Below are 19,387 nucleotides of genomic sequence, written 5' to 3' on the forward strand. Positions count from 1 at the left end.
AACTGATATATCATTAAAGTGTTTTCAATATATTTCCCTTCATGATGTTCTTTGTTTTGGTGTTGATTCTGGTGTTGAGTCCAGCAAGCCCATAAGAGGGCTTTTTGTTTCTTAGAATTTATTTACCTTTTTTCATAGTACTCTGAATAAAATGAAGTTACTCTTTTTAGACACAATCTGTGCCAGATAATAGAAGGCAAGCAGAAAGTCTTTCACTTACCAGAGAGATTTCACAAAGCAGAAACTCTTCCATGTCTGAACACCAGTCAGATGAGAAGGCACAGCTTTTTAACAAGATGCGAATGTTGCAGGGTAAAAAGCAAAAAATGGACAAACTATTGGGAGAACTTCATACTCTTCGTGACCAACATCTAAATAACTCCTCCTGTAAGTAAATATAGGCAGAATTGTATTTTTTCAAGAATACAGCCTTTTTAATGTGCGTATTTGTAACATGGTCTTTCAGCTTGCAATTGGTTAATGAAGTGCAGGTGATAAAGTTGTGCTGGGGCAATATTAATGTAAATGTTTTTTAATGCTGTATAAGTTTCTGTCTTAATGAAGAACTCTACAAGTGTTGATGAGTGTCTTCTCTACTGGCACTTTGGTTTATAACATCAAAGTTGACTAATGTGAGGATGTGATGATAGGGGTTTTTTTCTTCAAGACCTGTCTGTAACACATCTGGCTTGTGGAGACTACCATACGAACTTGAACTTTCTGTATTTTTGTCACTGTACATCTGCATTTATTTACTCAGCATTTCATATGTTAGTACTTCTACAGCATTATGGGGTTTGCTTATCCACTGTCAAAAGGCTTTCTCCTGTACTAGTCGCAAGGACTTCAATCATAGGCCATTCCAGAGGACCTTAACCGTCTGAATGGACAAGGATTTGGACCTGTTCTTTAGATGGCTTTGTCCTCTCCTTAATGTCTTGATGTGGGGCTACTTGCTGCTCTCACTTCCTAGTTCTGGAAATGCATCTGTACTGGTGAGGTTTATCTTGTAGCTGGAAACTTCTGAGGGGTGACCACGGTGTGCTGTGGTTAACATTAAGAAACGAGGCACTGGAAGCCTGCACCTGGAGGACTACGTGCTGATTTAATAGTTACGTTACTATACCCTCATTTTTCTGCACATACTTAATGCATATAATGTACTTGGGTATGATTTTGTATAGCTGGGAGAAGCGAACATCATGTTTATTTTCCACAGCATATGGACAAAAGAGCTTGGTAGAGGTGAAAAAATTGCTAGGGTTTTTGTTGTTATCAACTTTGAAATGTTAATTTAAAAAAAAAAAACAGCAATTCAGCTTTAAATAAACCTTTAAAAGAATGCCTTAGGCAGATTCACAGCATGAGAGCTTTCACTTATGACATTTGATAAAGCTAAAAGGGACTAACTGAAATCTTGTTTGCAACAGATACCTTATTACTCCCTGCCTATTGACATTGCATGCCATGAAACTTAAGAAAAAAGCTTTAATCTTTCTAATGAAAGTTATTAACTGCTGTTTTGTATGTTGGTAATATTTTCTGTAGTTATTTTAATATAATTCAGGTAAGCAAATTGTTCATGTGAACTGTATTTCTTTCCTGTAGTTTTTCCTGCTTCAGGTTCTCCTCAGAGGAGTATTGATCAAAGAAGTACAACTTCAGCTGCTTCTGGTCCTGTAGGCATAGTAACTGTTGTCAATGGAGAACCAAATAGCCTGGCATCTGCTCCCTATCCTCCTGATTCCCTGGTTTCTCAAAATGAGAGTGAAGAGGATGACAATCTAAATCCAACAGAAAAGCTTCAGTAAAAGTTCTTTAATTTCTTTTCATAATGTGCATTAGTGATTTTGAGTAATTTGTTACTTTACCATTTCCATATCTTAATCTACTTAATTTAGTACTACAAACTCTTTAGTAAGTGGTCTAAGACAATCAAGTGAGTTCAGAGCTTCAAACAGAAGGGTATTACAGCTAGGAAACTGGCAGCAAACTTTAAGAACTTTAAATTGTATGTGCACTTTTTAACTCTACGTAGATTCAATTAATACGACAAAGCATATAAAATATTCTCTTTTTTCCCCTCAGGAAGCTAAATGAGGTTCGTAAGAGGCTGAACGAGTTACGTGAGTTAGTTCACTACTATGAGCAAACATCTGATATGATGACAGATGCTGTAAATGAAAACACTAAGGAGGAGGAAGAAACAGAAGAATCAGAAAGTGATTCAGAACACGAGGATCCACAGCCTGTTACAAATATTAGGTCGTTGTATTTTTTGTCATCCTAAATCTTTGTAGTTGAGTTGTTGCTTCAGGAAACCTGCAGTACATTATTTCAGTCAACCAGAAATAACTTAAATCTGTGCTTACATTAAATTGCCAATTTTTCAAATGAAGTAGCTGTGTTACACAGGTGTTTAATAATCATCTTATCCTGGGGAGCTTATTTTTGTAGATTAGAGTTAACATTTAGAAAATCACTTCTATAAGAGACTTCAAAAATCCGTAATTCCTTTGGATTTAAGCATGGAATTATTTGTATGGAATTCCACTAGAAAGTTACAGTCCTAGACTAGGGAATTGCAGTAAAAACAAACTTCAGTTTAGAGAGATATTTACAGCTATGGTCTAACAAGGCAACTGTGTGCATCAAGGATCTTCACTGTGCAGAAATGAATACTCATTTAGCTATGAATCATATAAAGCTTTTATAATACAGACATGGACTTGAAGGTCTCTTGTGTTGTTGTAGTTCTAGCAGGGAATAATTTATAGCTGCTTCTAATTGTTTTTCAAAAGATAAACTGTTGGAGAGATGAATATTGAAAAATTCCAAATGTCTGGATTGACTTTTATATGGGGTTGTGTTTTTTTTATTTTAATGATTGGGACACATTCCTATAAAAGCTAGGTAAAAAAAGGCTGAAGTAAAACTGTATCCATATCAGTTCTTAAAAAGTTAACATGAGTAATTTATTTTACCCTAGAAACCCTCAAGGAATCAGTAGTTGGAGTGAAATAAATAGCAACTCAAATGTACAGTGTGGAACTAATAACAGAGATGGAAGACATCTTAATACAGACTGTGAAATAAACAACCGATCTGCTGCTAATATAAGGACTCTAAAGATGTCTTCTGCTCTAGGTATGTTCTAAAATCTTCTGTTAATTTTACATCTTAATGCAAATAAAGTCGATGGCTGCACAGAATCTGGGAGAACCTTGTTTGATGAGCAAAATGTTCAAGAGTCTAATCATTAAGCTGATAGTTTTCTAACATCCAGAAGTTTCAGTGGGCTTCAGGGGTTCAATAATGTGTCTTTGGTACTGTTTTGTTTCCTCCTCTTCCTGCTTCTAGACTGTCATAATAGGGAGAATGACAAAGACCTTGATCTACCCCAAGGTGAAGATGATGAAGTGGAAGAAGACAGAGCTAGTGAAGATTCTGTGTCTAGTCACAGAAGCAGCCTGGGTGATGCTGCTGGAGATGCTGAGTTTGAGCAGAAGATCAATAGGCTTATAGCTGCCAAACAGAAACTTAGACGGTTACAAAACCTTGCTGCTATGGTGCAGGTATTTTATAAATATAAACTTGTACACAAAAATGTAGCATTCATTATTTCATGTAATGTGTAACTTCTAATAGGGAAAAATACTCTGCTTAATGTAACATTTAACATGCTTATTTTTAGGATGGGGAAAAGAGATACTGTTTAATTCTTTTGAACTTAAGCATGGTACTTCTGAAGTTCACATTTGGAATTTTCTTGAGGGATGCTAACCTAAGGATGGCCTTAATATTTAACCTTAGCACTGGATTACAAAATATGAAACAAGAAGTCTAAGATTTTAAAAAATAATTTTGGTCTACATTTTTAAGATGACAGTGAATATTCAGCAGGTTTAGGTTTTCGAACTGTAGGTTTTATGGCATTGTTCAGTCAGTGAAGAAAAATGTTTTTCATTAAAATCTTTGGATGTTGCAACATGTTTGAGTTGGGGTGTTTTGGCTGGGGGCAGTGTTTTTTGTTTATTTTAGAGTTTTGAGGGCCAATTATGAATTGGAAGTGTTTTTAATTTAGAATATCTCATGCTAATTTTTAAAAAATAGAAGTACAGTTTCACAGATATAATATCTCTACAGAGTGCTCATATTTGAGCACCATCTAGTGTAACGTCTGCATACTGAGTACACGTAGGTGTATCAGAAATGTAAAAGCTTTATGCAAGAATTTTAAAATCAATCTCAATTAGAACACACTTTTTACAATAGCAACAGTATAAATGCCATTTTGTTATTTCAAGATTTTACTCCTATCAAAAATTTCTCAGTATCTGAGAAATTATATCATCACCATAGAGATGTTAACTGTACAGTGGTATAAACTGGAATTAGAGATGATACAACAGGTTCCTTTATAACTTAATTATTGGCACGTGTTCAGTCTTTCCTTCATATTTATAAGATTTTTTATCTGTATGTGCTCAGCGAAGGTACTGTAGGTCTATGAGCTGTGGCACAGTTGGTCACTGATGGTGATCTCTCCTGTTCAACAGTCTGTATTAAGAATTATCATGTTGGAAAACAAAAGCAGCAGTGGCTACAGCTTTCATATTTTCAATTTGAGGACTGAAAGTAGAGAAATAACTAAAAAAAAAACAGAGTAGAGAACCATCTAGAAGACTTTCTCTAAAATATTTTAGATTTAATTTTCAGGAGTAGTTTTGTTATTTTAAGTTGTTAATAGTAATATTTAATTTATGACTGCAGTAATTAAGCAGATTTGTTCACCTTAGTCTCCTGTTCCCCTTTGCCTCCCTCTTTCTTTCTTGATATGCTTGTGTGTTTCTGTCCACTGAGTCAGAAGCAAATGGTTTATGCATCCAGAATGAGACAAATTATCTTGCATTTATAGTGGAAGTTTCAGTAGTGTGAGCTTTATAGCTTTAAATTTTCTCATTAATTTAGCATAAAGACATGATGCCATGGTGATAACTTCTCAGTTCATGATTTGAACTAAAAGTAAAGCTATTCAGACTACTTGGTTTTGAAAAAATCAGTTTGACAAATTAAACTAGTTACATTTTGTGTCAACTTGAAAATAGTCCAACTGCCTTTCTGACGTAATTTCAGGATGATGATTCAGAAGCTCAAGGAACAATTGCAAATGCATCTAATATTGGTGACTTGTTGGGTGAGATGGAAGAGACAAAGCAACAACCAAACAATGTCCGACCTAGTACCAACAAGTTAAAAAAAGATGTACGACTAAACGAAAAAGCAAGGTAAACCTTTTTGTCAAAGGATGGTAGTCATGCTTTAGACAACTTTTCACTGAGTAACATGTGGGTAACTTATTTATACAGAGAGAAGTTTTATGAAGCTAAACTTCAGCAGCAGCAACGGGAGCTTAAGCAGTTACAAGAAGAAAGAAGAAAACTAATTGAAATTCAAGAAAAAATTCAAGTGTTACAGAAAGCTTGTCCTGACCTTCAAGTAGGTAGAATGTATTTCTTTGCTTTCTTAAGCAACGAAAAATAATATCTTACAGGTTATTTTTCTCTATAAAAATTTGAAAAAACTTAAAATTGGTAATGCTTGTATACTGTAAGCAGGTGGACTTTTAAACCCAGGGAAGAGTTCTGCTTAAGTCATTCACTGTTCTTGCTCAGTGATTGATGTAGTCTTCAAAGATAGAGAACCTATTTTATTTTTAGCCTGAAATTTATCTGTCCATACCTGCCAGTCACTGCTGCTTCACTTCTCTTAGTAATCATTTGCTGTGATTTCAGAACAGTAAGCATGATCAGCACTTTCTTGCATTTAAATTTAACTATACAGTGCTGTACTGTTTTTCATGCTCCTTGAAGAATAATTTCTTTCTCTGAAGTGAGCAGTAAATTATCAATACCTGTACAACTAGAGCATTATATAATATTACGTAAATTAAGTTGTTTTGATTCCTAGCTAAGTTCTGAAATAAGTATTTAGACTTGATTCAAAAATCCCTCCCTTTTCCCGGAATACTGATTTTTCTTACCTCAACTGTGTTTTATTTTAGCCACAGGTAAGTTTTAGAAAGCTATTATGCTCTATTTTACCATTTTGCTTTCTCTTCTAGTTGTCAGCTGACCTGGGTAAGTGCCCAGCAAATAGACAGACTTCACAAGCAACACTGACTCCAGCCATGAATGAGTTTAACACAGCTGGCAAGCCTTTATGTGATCAGTCTGTAACAGTAGGCAATGAGGTATTTCATACTTGATATTCTGTGACTTAAAAAAGTTCCAGGTGACTTGGACATGTTTTTAAGTACTTGGTGTGGGGAGTGGAGTAGTAGCCATTTTAACAAAACTTTTATAACTTCTCTGTTTTGTTTGTGGAAAGAGGGAAATCCTGACCTGAACTGGCAAGACAATTTTCCCTAAATAGAGTGGTTATTGCCAGCTATTAATGTGTAAGCTGAATGAATTTTGAATTTTTACTGTGAACGTTTGATAGTGTATACCTTAGACAAGTCATCCATAAAGAAAATGATGGAAGTATTTGAAACCTAGTTTATCTTCAGTGCATCTTACTTCCCTTTTTCCTCCAAAATTGTCTTAAATAATGATCTGGATATTACATACTCTTTCTGAAAATTATGGTAGCATTATACTCTTAATTCTTCCATTTTACTTCAAAAAGTTATGGTCTGAGATGAGAAGACATGAGATTTTAAGAGAAGAACTGCGACAGAGAAGAAAGCAACTTGAAGCTTTAATGGCTGAAGATCAGAGGAGAAGAGAGCTCGCAGAAACAGTATCTACTGTAGCTGCATCTGTTAGAAGTGAAGGATCAGAAGCTCAGTGTACTTCACAGCAGAATAAGACAGAAAAGTAAGAGCAAAAGTCACTCTGTGTTAAGCAGTGAGTGCTTCTGTTTAGTGAGATGTCAGTGTTGGGGCTATTTCCTGTGTTTGTCTGAGCACTGAATATGATGATATAGCAGAGCAGTAAATTAATTTCTTGACTTCTGAAAGTGACTGTTAGTTGGCAACTTGCCAGTTTTGTGGGGTTTTCCAGCATATTTAATCTCTCCTGTTCTATAAGTGGATAAAAGTTACCTAAGAAGAAGAAAATGAATGGAAAATGCCAAATGATAAGAATAATTGTTCTTCATCTCTGTCCCATTTATAATAAAGTAGTATTTTTCCAAGACAGTAAGTAATTTCATTTAACTGTCCCAGTATTAGAAGAATACAAGTTTAATTTTGCATTGGTGAGATAATGTTTTAATGCATTTTGGTGCAGCTTGATTAATTGCAGATAGACAGACGTGTAATTGTCAACAGATTATTTTAATAATGTGTCATGAACTTAAAAAAAACCCACTCCTTTTCAAACATCCCTGTTCTCCCCTCGCCCCTGCGATGTTCACTAGGACAATGGCTACCTGGGGAGGTTCTACCCAGTGTGCACTAGAGGAAGAGAATGGAGATGAAGACGGTTATGTCTCTGATGGAGTTGGTCAGGCAGAAGAAGAGGAAGAAGATGCATCAAGTTTGAATGACAGCTTCTCTATTTATCCCAATAACAACATACCAGAAAATGCCTATTTTGTTAAAGAAAACAAGGATAGGTTTGTAGCAATACTTGTTGATCTTATGTTTGTCAGAGTATATTTGGAAGGGGGTAGAAGAAGCATTAACTATAAGGCATCCTTACATAGAAGGGGAAACTTCTTTCTGCATGCTAGGGAGGTGTGAGTAGTGGCATTTTCTTGTCTGAGTCTTTGTAGCTGCAATACGTATCACTAATTTGGTTATTTCTTCTCTTTTCAGTCTTATTAAATGTCTGCCATTGAGCTCTCCAGTTGTCTGGCAGAGGCTCCTGATGTTCCTGTGTATTTTTAATCAGCTTAAAAGATAATTGATCTGAAATTTTTGCTGTCATATAGATCAGTCTCTTTGTAAATAGTAGTTCAGAGAATTAAACTAACTCTGAAATTTTTCCTTTTAAATTGTTGGCTTTTGTAGCTTTGGAAACTGTTTTTCAAGTCTTGCTAATATTTTTAACTCTGGCTTACCTGATTGACTTCCTTAATAGGTTTTGTGTGGCTAAATGAAAATGCTATGTTAAAAGTAATGTAAATATCTTCAGATACTCTCTCCGGTTTTGATACCAAAATAATTTCAGTAGATAGTGGCCTTCTAGTTGGGGGCTGGACTTGTTAATGTGCTATGTTAGTGACTTCTGTTCTTACCTGGATTCATATTATATAGCAGTAAGGGACAATACTAAAAAAAAAATCCAGAAACATCATAGATGCTTTTTGGTTTTGACAGCGACAGTCAGTTGGGGAGATCTTATTTTCTATTTGTTTAGGGTAATGTGGGATTGACAAAATGGCAGGAGTGATTAACTGTCACACTCAAATGGTTTGTGCCAAGTGACTTGTTGACGTACAACTGAAACGTAATTTGAATAATGGACGCGTCATTAGAAGTTGTTTGAAATGTTGGATTTTTTTCCTCATTCTTCATTTTTTTTCCAACCCAGGTGGAAAAACTGCCGTCCTCTTTCAGCAGATGGGAATTACCGTCCAGTGTCTAAGGCCAGGCAACACCAAAACATAAGTATGCGGCGTCAGGAGAACCTTCGGTGGATATCTGAACTTTCTTATGTGGAAGAAAAGGAACAATGGCAAGAGCAGATCAATCAGTTGAAGAAACAGCATGAATTTAGTGTCAGCATTTGTCAAACTTTGATGCAGGATCAGCAGGTAGATATGAAGAGCAGTTGATTTGCTGTTCTTACTTTGTCTTTTTTTTTTTTTTCCCTAAATCTTTCCTAGCAGTGACTTCTGGTTTTGGTACTTTGGTCACTGTTATGTATTTTCTTTCCACAGACCCTCTCTTGCCTTCTACAGACATTGCTTACAGGCCCATACAGTATGATGCCACATAATGTTGCATCCTCACAAGTACATCTTATTATGCATCAATTAAACCAGTGTTACACTCAACTGACTTGGCAGCAGAATAATGTCCAAAGGTTTGTTGACTGTATTAGTGCTTAACTATGGATTTTGAAATGCTTCAGTAACAGGGAACATGGTTATGTGAATAAAAGATTACAAATAATGATTAAATATGAGACTTTTGAACTTTTAAGTTGATTTCAAGCTTTTGAAATTGTGTGCAATATTTCTGGTTGTTTTTTTTTTTTTCAAAACTACTTTAACACCTTTGAGCAGGTTCTTTTTGAGTAATCCTCCTTCAAGAGAACCAAAAGTTGGCAGCTCTTCCAAAAATCTTTTATGATAGCTTTATTTGGCTTTTTTGATTTAGGCTTGCTTTCCTTGAATACACTTTGTGTCTGTAGTTTTTGCTGGACTACCTGGCAAGATTCTGGATTCTAATGGTAATAGACAGCAAAACAGCTTTTTGTCCTTTCTTGGTGTTGTCAGTTAGAATTTATGCTTCTTATGTTTCATTTGGATGTCCTGTTTTTGCCTTCTGAACAAATGATCTTTTTTGAAAAAAGTTGTAATAGTCATTTTAATTGTTGCATGGAAGTTCAAGCTCTATATCTCTGCTTTGTATTTGGTAAGTGGTATAAAACTGTCCTCTCATACAGTTTTTTAAAGTAATATTAACTTCAGTTCTGCAAATATTTTGTGTATTTGGTTGTTTCTATTGAAATTTCCTTTTCAGCATGCTTATTTCTTTAGAATGTAGTCAGTTTTTTGTTGTTCTTGTAACAATGTTTAACCTGTAAACATGGCCACTCCTACAGAGCAGTTGGTTTTAATCCTGTGCCTGTCTGTCACTTGAGCTTAAAGAGAAGTTATTTTTTTCTTGAAGTTATTTTTATTAGCTGAATGGAGCAGTTCTGTACATACATTACATGGTGCAGGTGAAATTATAGGAAGCTCAAATTACTTTAGTGTAAATTGACAGTGTTTCCTTAGCATTCTTCTTTTTTCCCAAGTCGTTGTTTTTTCTTGTTTTCAAGGCTGAAACAAATGTTAAATGATCTTATGCGCCAGCAAGAACAACAGTGTCAAGAGAAGCCATCAAGAAAGGAGAGAGGCAGTAGTGCACCACCACCTCCATCTCCTGTTTTCTGTCCATTCAGCTTTCCTCCCCAACCTGTGAACCTCATCAATGTTCCAGGGTTTACTAATTTTTCTTCCTTTACTCCAGGTGAGTATTACTATAGGGTTGAAAAGTAATATGAATTTCAAAAACTTCCATTCCCTCATTTAATTGAAATCTTAGTGTGAACTTGCTGAAACTCGGTAAATTTTCCTTTATATTGAGATGATCTTAAGCAGAAATTTAACATTTATTCCTGAAGAATTGTATGTTTTTAATTCAGTATGAAAAGCAAGACCTTCTCAATATGAATTTGTTTACAATTGAAAATACCAACTCCATAAAGTTAAGGTTTCAAATGTTGGAAGCATTTACATACCTTCAGCAGTCATTTAATAGTGTTCTGACTAAGTGAACCCTCTGATTTCAAAGTGGCACCTGGTAATTATTTCTGTTTTTCTTAGAACTTCCAACACTCATTTTTGTTCTATATACCTGTAAATGGAATGTGTGAACTAATTTTTGTTCCCATCAGAGCTGCAAAGTAACTGTTGACTTGGATACAGTATTCCTAATCTCATTATCAAATCTACTTTTGGTGTTAAATTTGAAATGGAAAAAAAGTAGGTATTTTACTGTATAATCCAAAGTTGGCAGAACTGTCTTAATATATTTCAGTCTTTTCAAGAAGCCGGGAAATAGGCATAGAGCTAGACTGTAGATTGCAGATTCTAAAGTCTGTTTTCTACTTTGAGAACATATGTTAAATTATATGGAACTTGCACAGAAGAATAGCTATGTTCAGTTTGCCAATACCATAAGGATTTCAAGGTTAAAATTTAAGTATTTTGAATCTGTGACTTTTTTGGCCCTATAAATACTTGAACCATTGGACTTTTCTTGTAAATTTGACAGTGTTTGAAGTATTCAGGCAGACAGAACTTTGACTTTTTTTGGAACTGTTATTTTTACTTTCACTTATAGGAGCTCATTACTCGGATTTCTTGAAGGACCTTTATCTCCACTGATGGGATTGTAGTATTCAGTAGTGTTCGAAACCTGCATTTAAGATAAATTCTGATTCTTATGGAGCTTTCATTATGAAAACAGTTCTTGCTTACTTCCCCACTGTGTTTTTGCTTCATAATTTTATGTTTCCACACAGTATGTCTCGAATTGGACTTTTATAACAAATAAATGAGGTAGGATCCTCTGACTCTCTTGTTTACTTTGTAGGTATTAACTATAATCCAGTGTTCCCTTCTGGTTTTGGAGATTTTGCACACAATATTTCCCCACACAGCAGTGATCAGCAGGAGCAACAACATCCTCTAGACAATAATGCTTCTGGTAAAACTGAGTATATGGCATTCCCCAAACCTTTTGAAAGCAGTTCTTCTAATGGAGCAGAAAACCAAAGGTATTTAATGTCAAAGTGCAGTTGTCCTTTAATAATTTCTCCTCCCTTTCTTCTCCCTCTTCTGGGGCTTGTGGGAATTCATCATTTGTGGAGGGAATTTATTGTAATAGGATTATAATAGGTTGAAATAAGTGATAGTTGTGAATTTCTGTAATTTGCAACTTCAAAGGGTTCTCTAGATTTTTTTTTTCCAATGTTCAGTTGGTGCCTAATTAACAAGGGCAGATAACTTGCATTATGGATAAACTATTGGCCTGGTAATACATGCTGTTTCTATCTGAGAGACTAGGTTATGATATATTGAGCTCTGTCTGTCCTTCTTTTTCTTTCTGACAGAAGGAGTCATAGACAACCTGAAGAAGAAATGGAAAAAAGATCAACTTGGTTTAATGATAGCCAGGAAATGAAAAAAGATGATCAGTTTCAGCTGAGAGCAGGTTTTGCAGTTTCAGTACAAAATGTTGCTTCTGGTCACAAAAATCAGTCTGATATGAGCCAGAGAAGAGAGTTTGATGAAGAGTCTTTGGAGAGTTTTAGTAGCATGCCTGATCCAGTAGACCCAACGACTGTGACAAAAACATTTAGGTCTAGAAAAGCATCAGCACAAGCAAGCTTGGCATCAAAAGATAAAACACCCAAATCAAAGAATAAGAGGAAGAGTTCTTCTCAGCTAAAAGGCAGAATTAAAAATACTGGTAGGTTGTAAAGTAATCTTAAATACTGTTGCAAACTCAGCTTGGATTGTAATCGTTACATCCCAGAAAGTTTGCTCTCCATAAATAGTACCTATAATAATGAAAATAAGTTACTGAAATATGAGTTCATTTTACATAATGTAACTACACAAGGTTTTTTAGTATTTCAGTAAACAGAAAGCATACCTGATTAGAGTATCACGATAGTGAAAGGATCATGGATGCAGATACATGAAGATCTGGAGTAACCAGGAACTGGTTACATCTTCATTGTCTTCATGTTCAAACTGAATGGTTTGCTGAAAGATATGCTTCAGTAAAATACTGAATGAGAACAGGAGGACAGTACAAGATGTATAGTTGTATTGTTGCAGTCACTAAGCATTTAGTACTACTGTATGGCTTCAGTGTACAGAGGAAAATTTTTGGCTAGGAAACATCATTGGTGTTTTGCATTTTTAAGAATGCCCATGAACAAATTTTTAAGAGTAACAAAACATTTGTAAGCTTTTTTTTTTTATTTTTTCCTTTTCCTCCCATTAGGTTATGAAAGTGCAAGTGCTTCTAGTGTGTGTGAACCCTGCAAGAGCACTAAAAGCAGGCAGTCTGATGAGGTGGTTCATGCAAAGGTGTTTAGCAAAAGGAATCGGGAACAGCTGGAAAAAATAATTAAATACAGTAGATCTACAGAAATGTCTTCAGGTACTCTTTTCTAAATGTCTAATTGTTTTCTGAACTCTGAGTAAAGGACTTCCATACTTAGTTGCTAGTGTTATTAATACCTCCATACTTAGTTGCTAGTGTTATTTAATAAGTGGTGTATTTTGACAAGAAAACAGTACTGTGTATTTAGCATGTGGATTTTCCATTTCAATTTCTAAGGATGCTTCAAACACAGAAGTGAGTAAAAAGTTTGATACTGATTGCTTTTGTGTGTTTTCTGTAGATTAAGTACTTGGTAAAAGTAATTTAGAAACAAACCTGTTACTGTAAGACAAGCAAAAATGTAGCCAATCTTGCCCAGTTGTTGGTGATTTTATGGAAGGTAAGGGCACAACTGATGAAACTTCGTTGAGTGTTTAAGCTACATCCTGTACTGCATACATGTCTTTTTTCTACTCATGCTTAAATGAGCTCCATCAAATATAATTCAAATTCAACCATGTAACATCACATAAACCCTTACATTTTTGCCATCTGCTTTTCTTATATCTAGATCATAAAAATACTCTCCTGTGTCTTTTTAGGTTCTGCCAATGTGTTTGTTTTGTTTGAACGATGTAGAAATTTTAGTCGTCACAGAACAATATCCAGCTTTGCCAGCGTAGCTGTGTCCACACTAAGAGCTGTTTATTAGTATGTGTAATAGCTTTTACTGGTCAAGTGCTCACAATAAGCAGCTCTGATGTGGTTTGGATAACTAAGCAGTCTTCCTTCTGCTGTTTTGTATAGACCCTGTCTTTATTTCTGGTGCGCATTTTTGTGTTTATCACTGTCTATCCCCACTTTCCTACAGCGCATGCTAGGAGAATTCTGCAGCAGTCTAACAGAAATGCATGCATTGAAGTGCCAGGTAATGCATTCACTGCTTAGCTTCAACAATATCCTATTACTTTTTTTTTTTCTTCTCTTTGCTTTGGTCCTATAACTCACTGTTTAGCAGATGTTCAAGATTAGTGCTATTGCGGCACCTTCCCTATAAACGAGACGAGAAGTTAGTTGTAATTTGCATGAAATGCACTGTTACAAACTACTTCGAATTACATTGTGGACAATGTGTTTACCACTTTGTTGATAGTAACAATTACAAATAGAAAATATGCAGGTAGATAGTACAAAAAAACCCTAATTTTAGTAGGCATTTTTAGTATGTTTAAAAGCTGCTATTATGTTTTATTAGTGGGGGAGGGAAGCAATTTATGGTGACTTCTATCAAAGGTGGAAAATCTTGCCTTTGCTTAAAAATACTGGTAAACTATTTGCAGATAATCATATTGCACAGTAATGTTTGCTGTGTTGCTAATAACTTCATTAACTTGAATACTAACAAATACACATCTGTTAAACTAAGCTGAGTTTTCCAAATTTAACTTTGCTTCCATTCAGCACTTTCCAAATTATGTACGTAATAATTGTTGTGATGCAAGGATAATCCCTAATTTTCAAAGGAATGGGAGAGATAAGGAATACATTGTCTTCTGATACCTATGTAATAGGGCTTAAGGGTAGGAGGTTTTATGTGAACTCAGGAGTGATACTAGATACGTATGAGAATGTAGCATTTATGCTTGTGTGGCAAGGAGTGGCTTTCTTGAATTCAGTCTTGAGCTTTCTCAATGCTGTGTCGCAAAAGTGTGGACTACTTGTATAAACTTGAGACTTTTGGTTATCTTGTGTGAAATATCTTAAAACTCGATTTTCAGTGTTGAATACCTATTCTGAAAGCAACATTGTGGTGTGTACAATATTCTCTTTTATAAAAAAGAGTACTTTCTAAAGGTATCGTTGAGAAGTATAAAGAAAATTTTTCCTATGAATGCCTTATATTATATTTTGTACATAAAAGATTGCATAATTTCAGAATGTTTAAATATTTGCTCTTCAGGACATGAGTAAGCTTTACAAAAGCAGCTACATAATGGAGTCTACAATGATTGAGATATAATTTGTGTACCTGTAACTTGCATACCTGATAGGCAGTTGTCTTTCAAATGGATGCCTGTCACAGACTTAACAAGTTCCTTTCTTTTTCTGCAGAAACTGGTAGTGATCTTTCTATGTTTGAAGCTTTACGAGACACAATTTATTCTGAAGTGGCAACTCTTATTTCACAAAATGAGTCTCGTCCCCACTTTCTTATTGAACTTTTCCATGAGCTTCAGCTGCTAAATACAGATTATCTGAGGCAAAGGGCTCTGTATGCTTTACAGGTATGCACAAAATTGTTGATCTTGTGTATGAATCCAACAAACCTTAGATCCCTTTTTACAGCATAGATTTATTACCTTTTCCAGGATATAGTAACCAGACATTTATCAGAGAACAATGAGAAAGGAAAGTGCGCAAAATCACTGAATTCTGCAACATGGATGGCATCAAACTCTGAGCTCACTCCCAGTGAAAGCCTTGCCTCTACAGATGATGTAAGTTTTCAAATTCAGAAGCTGGTTTACTGGCAGCTTTTTCTGTATTTCAGTTTACGCGCGTGCTTGTCTACTGAAATATTCATACTGGTGATTGAATTTGCTGAAATTAGTATGGACTTTTCTAAACAAATAGTTGCAAGAGAATCTTTATGCAAAAGTGATAAAATATGGTAGGATTCTTGATGCTGCAAATGAATGATGTGTCAGGAATGAATGGAACATGGAGGGGGATGTAAATAGTCAACTGATATTCGGAAAGAGCCCAAATCCTTTTCTGCGTAGAACTGGGGCAAGTACTTATCACAAGATTCTCCAAAAATTTTTGCTTTTTTTAATTTAAGAAATCACTGATGCCTTCTTACAGTTTCTTATGAGTTTTATAGTTAAGTCTTTGAAAGAGATATGGTAGAATCACCTGATGGATATATATCCTGAAAGCAAGGTTCTTCTCTAGTCAGACCACCTGGTGACACGTCTTGATACCACAGCATGTGGCTGAAAAGAATTGCTGGCTTGTTGACACATGTCTGAGAGTATGGTGCATTCTTTCTTTGTATTCAGTTGTTTGGTGTTTTTTAGGAAACTTTCGGCAAGAACTTCCCTACAGAAACATGTCAAGATTGTGAACAAAATGATGCAGACAATGGGAGTACTATGTCTACATCTTCAAATTTTGAACCCTTTGCCACTGATGACCTTGGTAAGAATGATGTGATTTAGTGTTGTGTTACTCCTTCCCTTCCAAAATGCCTGCAATTCTCTATGCTTTAGTAGTACACTGTTATTTGATTTCAGTGTGTAATCATATTTTCTAAAACAAAATATAGATAAATTAGCTTCTTGTGAAACACTTGGAGTTGATCACAGTATGTAATAAGATATTATAACTCAACTACAGTTATACGTAGATTTCAAAACTTGTGGCGTTGAATTAATTTTTATAATTGTTTACTTGTCTATCAATTGAAAACTTTTTATATAGATTAAAAAATGTTTTTATTCTAAATATAGGGAACACAGTGATTCACTTAGATAAAGCTTTGTCTTGGATGAGGGAATATGAGCGTATGAAAATTGAAGCTGAAAGTACCCTTGACTCTGAGGGCTGCTCTAGTAATTTTCAGGGTGCTTCTACTGCTAAATTAGAAGGTATGCGCATATACACATATTTTGCTTAAGTTTTAGAAAATAATTATTCTGACTATGAAGAATCATTTAATTGGCTGAATTGCTTTCCTCTGTAGTTATATTGAAAACCTAGCTAAGTTTCAAAGGATATTTGCCTACTTAAGGAAATACAATTTATTTTTTAAAAAGGAAAATATGTTTTTGAAATTGATATTTCTTTAATAGTAATATTGAATGTCTTAACTGTGCCTATTTTTAAAATTAAAACGAGGTCCAGGTACCAGTGAATGTCAGCCTGTGCCACAGTCAAGTGAAGTTTCTGCTGTTCCATGTCCTCGTATAGATACTCAGCAGCTTGACCGGCAGATAAAAGCAATTATGAAAGAGGTTATTCCTTTTCTGAAGGTAAGAACTCTTTGTAATATAGTGTGAATTAGAAGAATAGGAAAAAGATTTCCATGACTGGACAGAAGAATGTAATTTAAAATTGATCACTTGCATCTTAGAAACAGCTATCAATAAGTATGTGTTAAGTTGCAGACCTTGCTGATGATGAAGTAAAAACTGAATTCTTCCGCAGAAAGGTTTTGTGGAGCTTCTAGTAGGAGAAAGAAATGGTGAGGTTTCTAGATTTCACAGGGCTGGTGGACTTGACATCAAAAAGAATAGAGTTTGCTTGCTTTGGAGCAAATAGGAATGTTTGAGAATGTAGTTCTGAAATATTTGCTGCCTTTCAGCAAAGAGAACTGAGATAACTGATTAAAACTGTTACATATAAGGTAACAAGATATTTTTAAAGAATAGCTCTGAGTTGTTGATTTTTAGCATTATTTTCTTAAGTTTACAAATGTCTTTAAAGTTGTTGAGAGCTTGTCAACTTCTGTGAATACAGAGCAGAAATGTACTGCTTTAAAGAGGGAGAAATAGTCACAGTTCCATCTTTGCGAGGTGAAGAGCAGAGAAGATTGAGTTTTAAGATGCTTAAGTCACCTCCCTGTTCCCTTTTATAGTAGGCACAGTATATAAGCTTAGCTTTGTGTAATAAGGTTCTCGGTTGATACTAGGTTTAAAAACTGAATACTGTTGCCATGCCAGAGTTGCACTGCCTGAAGACTTCTGTTTTGCTTGCAATTTTAAAGCTGCATGTAACAGTAGATATCTTAGCATACACTTTAATACACAGCCACAGTATATGAAGATTCTTAGTTTGTCTAAACATTATAAGATGGCATGTACTCGTATTGGAAAAATATATAATATTGGAAAAATAAAGCTTTGTGTCATGACCAGTCAGTCATTAGAGAAGTATGGTCTTTGTGAGATGGATTAGGACCTGTTTGTGGAGTGCTGTTCCTTCACTGGACAGGTGATTTTTTTTATAAATTAGTGTCAGTATTTCAGTTGATGGCTAACTTTTCTTTTGAAGTGATAACTAAGCTCATTCTGTGATACTTGTTTAGGAACACATGGATGAAGTATGTTCTTCTCAATTACTGACATCAGTAAGACGTATGGTCTTGACTCTTACACAACAAAACGATGAAAGTAAAGAATTTGTGAAGTTCTTTCATAAGCAGCTTGGCAGTATACTTCAGGTTAGTAGTTTTTCACTGCTGTTGGCTAATGAGCAACACACTAACCAGCTTCCCTGAAGTTGTATTTTACAGCTTCAATAGCATAGCTGCAGTTCTCCTTCACCTTTGATACAGTGATGAGGTGTTATCTTCTTTCCCAAAATTTAAGATTTGCCATGCACAGAACTGCTTTTTCGTCACTGCCATATAATGAGAGGTGTATCCCTGGCCTGTGGCTGTCTTCAAGGAGAGCTCTGGTGATGCTTTTCATGGATATTTTATGTAAATTCCTGAAAATCAGTAGTTTGCTCCTTTTTTTTTTTTCTACAAGCATGCAGTTTAAAACATGAGCTTACTAAACCCAGTGTTATGTGACTAGAGATACCACTTAAAATCTGTTTAAGACACTAAAACATTTGAAAAAAATACAAGCTATTATATACGTAACTAATTTTGAGTTACTGGGAATATGAACAATACTTAGTCTTTGAAGTTTGAAAGCCTGTTTCAAAAACTGAAGAATTATTTCTTTTCACAGGATTCACTGGCAAAATTTGCTGGTAGAAAATTAAAAGACTGTGGGGAGGATCTTCTTGTGGAGATCTCTGAAGTGTTATTTAATGAATTAGCCTTTTTTAAACTTATGCAAGACTTGGACAACAATAGTATTTCTGTAAAGCAGAGATGTAAACGAAAAATAGAAACTACTGAAGCGATACAGTCTTATGCTAAAGAGGTTTGTTTTATTATATTTTTTAAAAATGTAGCTTTTCTGAGATTGTTATATATGTGTATTTCCTAAACTAGTTTGATTACCTTATTTCATATGTTGTATTTATTTATTTATTTACTTATTTTACTAATTAGTACTGTGTAGTCACAGTATTGCATGAACTGGTTTTCATCAATAAGGACAAGTCCTGCATTATAGCTGATGTCTGTTACAGATAACTAATTGTGTAGACTTGGTACATAATTCAGAGGAAATATTTTAATGGTTAAATGTGCACATAGGAAGGAGTAGACAAGTGTTGAAATAGTATTAACATCTGGGGCCATTGAGTAATTGGTTTAACCCCAGTAGGCAGCTCAGCCCCACACAGCTTCTTAATCACTGCCCTCTGGTGGGATGGGGAGAGAATGAGAATGGTAAACGGAGAAAGCTCATGGGTTGAGATAAAGATAGTTTATTAAGCAAAGCAAAAGCCATGACCACAAGCAGAGCAAAACAAGGAACTCATTCACCACTTCCCATGAGCAGGCAGGTGTTCAGCCACTTCTGGGAGAGCAGGGCTCCATCATGTGTAATGGTGACTTGGGAAGGGAAATGCCATCACTTT

General features: G+C 35.1%; 1 protein-coding gene across 22 annotated transcripts in view; it reads left to right on the plus strand.

Annotated features, from left to right (window-relative positions):
* Positions 1-19,387, plus strand: part of PCM1 (pericentriolar material 1) — a 39,968-nt gene that overhangs the window by 12,459 nt on the left and 8,122 nt on the right. For 4 of the 22 annotated variants that reach the window (XM_029959704.1, XM_029959736.1, XM_029959743.1 and 1 more), the window contains 24 exons: positions 171-387; positions 1,609-1,807; positions 2,089-2,268; positions 2,990-3,147; positions 3,361-3,575; positions 5,137-5,288; positions 5,370-5,499; positions 6,125-6,253; positions 6,691-6,881; positions 7,426-7,623; positions 8,544-8,766; positions 8,893-9,038; positions 10,002-10,192; positions 11,321-11,504; positions 11,841-12,199; positions 12,743-12,901; positions 13,716-13,772; positions 14,957-15,129; positions 15,214-15,342; positions 15,925-16,045; positions 16,357-16,494; positions 16,745-16,878; positions 17,934-18,068; positions 18,586-18,783. In XM_029959704.1, the coding sequence (XP_029815564.1) occupies positions 171-387; positions 1,609-1,807; positions 2,089-2,268; positions 2,990-3,147; positions 3,361-3,575; positions 5,137-5,288; positions 5,370-5,499; positions 6,125-6,253; positions 6,691-6,881; positions 7,426-7,623; positions 8,544-8,766; positions 8,893-9,038; positions 10,002-10,192; positions 11,321-11,504; positions 11,841-12,199; positions 12,743-12,901; positions 13,716-13,772; positions 14,957-15,129; positions 15,214-15,342; positions 15,925-16,045; positions 16,357-16,494; positions 16,745-16,878; positions 17,934-18,068; positions 18,586-18,783 (4,116 nt within the window). Of the gene's footprint in view, positions 1-170; positions 388-1,608; positions 1,812-2,088; positions 2,269-2,989; positions 3,148-3,360; positions 3,576-5,136; positions 5,289-5,369; positions 5,500-6,124; positions 6,254-6,690; positions 6,882-7,425; positions 7,624-8,543; positions 8,767-8,892; positions 9,039-10,001; positions 10,193-11,320; positions 11,505-11,840; positions 12,200-12,742; positions 12,902-13,715; positions 13,773-14,956; positions 15,130-15,213; positions 15,343-15,924; positions 16,046-16,356; positions 16,495-16,744; positions 16,879-17,933; positions 18,069-18,585; positions 18,784-19,387 lie in introns of those variants that run through there. The other 18 variants (XM_029959706.1, XM_029959741.1, XM_029959748.1 and 15 more) reach the window with 14 other exon arrangements.

Source organism: Manacus vitellinus, unplaced genomic scaffold (assembly GCF_001715985.3).
Source record: "Manacus vitellinus isolate BGI_N305 unplaced genomic scaffold, ASM171598v3 scaffold_0_pilon, whole genome shotgun sequence".
NCBI lineage: Eukaryota > Metazoa > Chordata > Aves > Passeriformes > Pipridae > Manacus > Manacus vitellinus.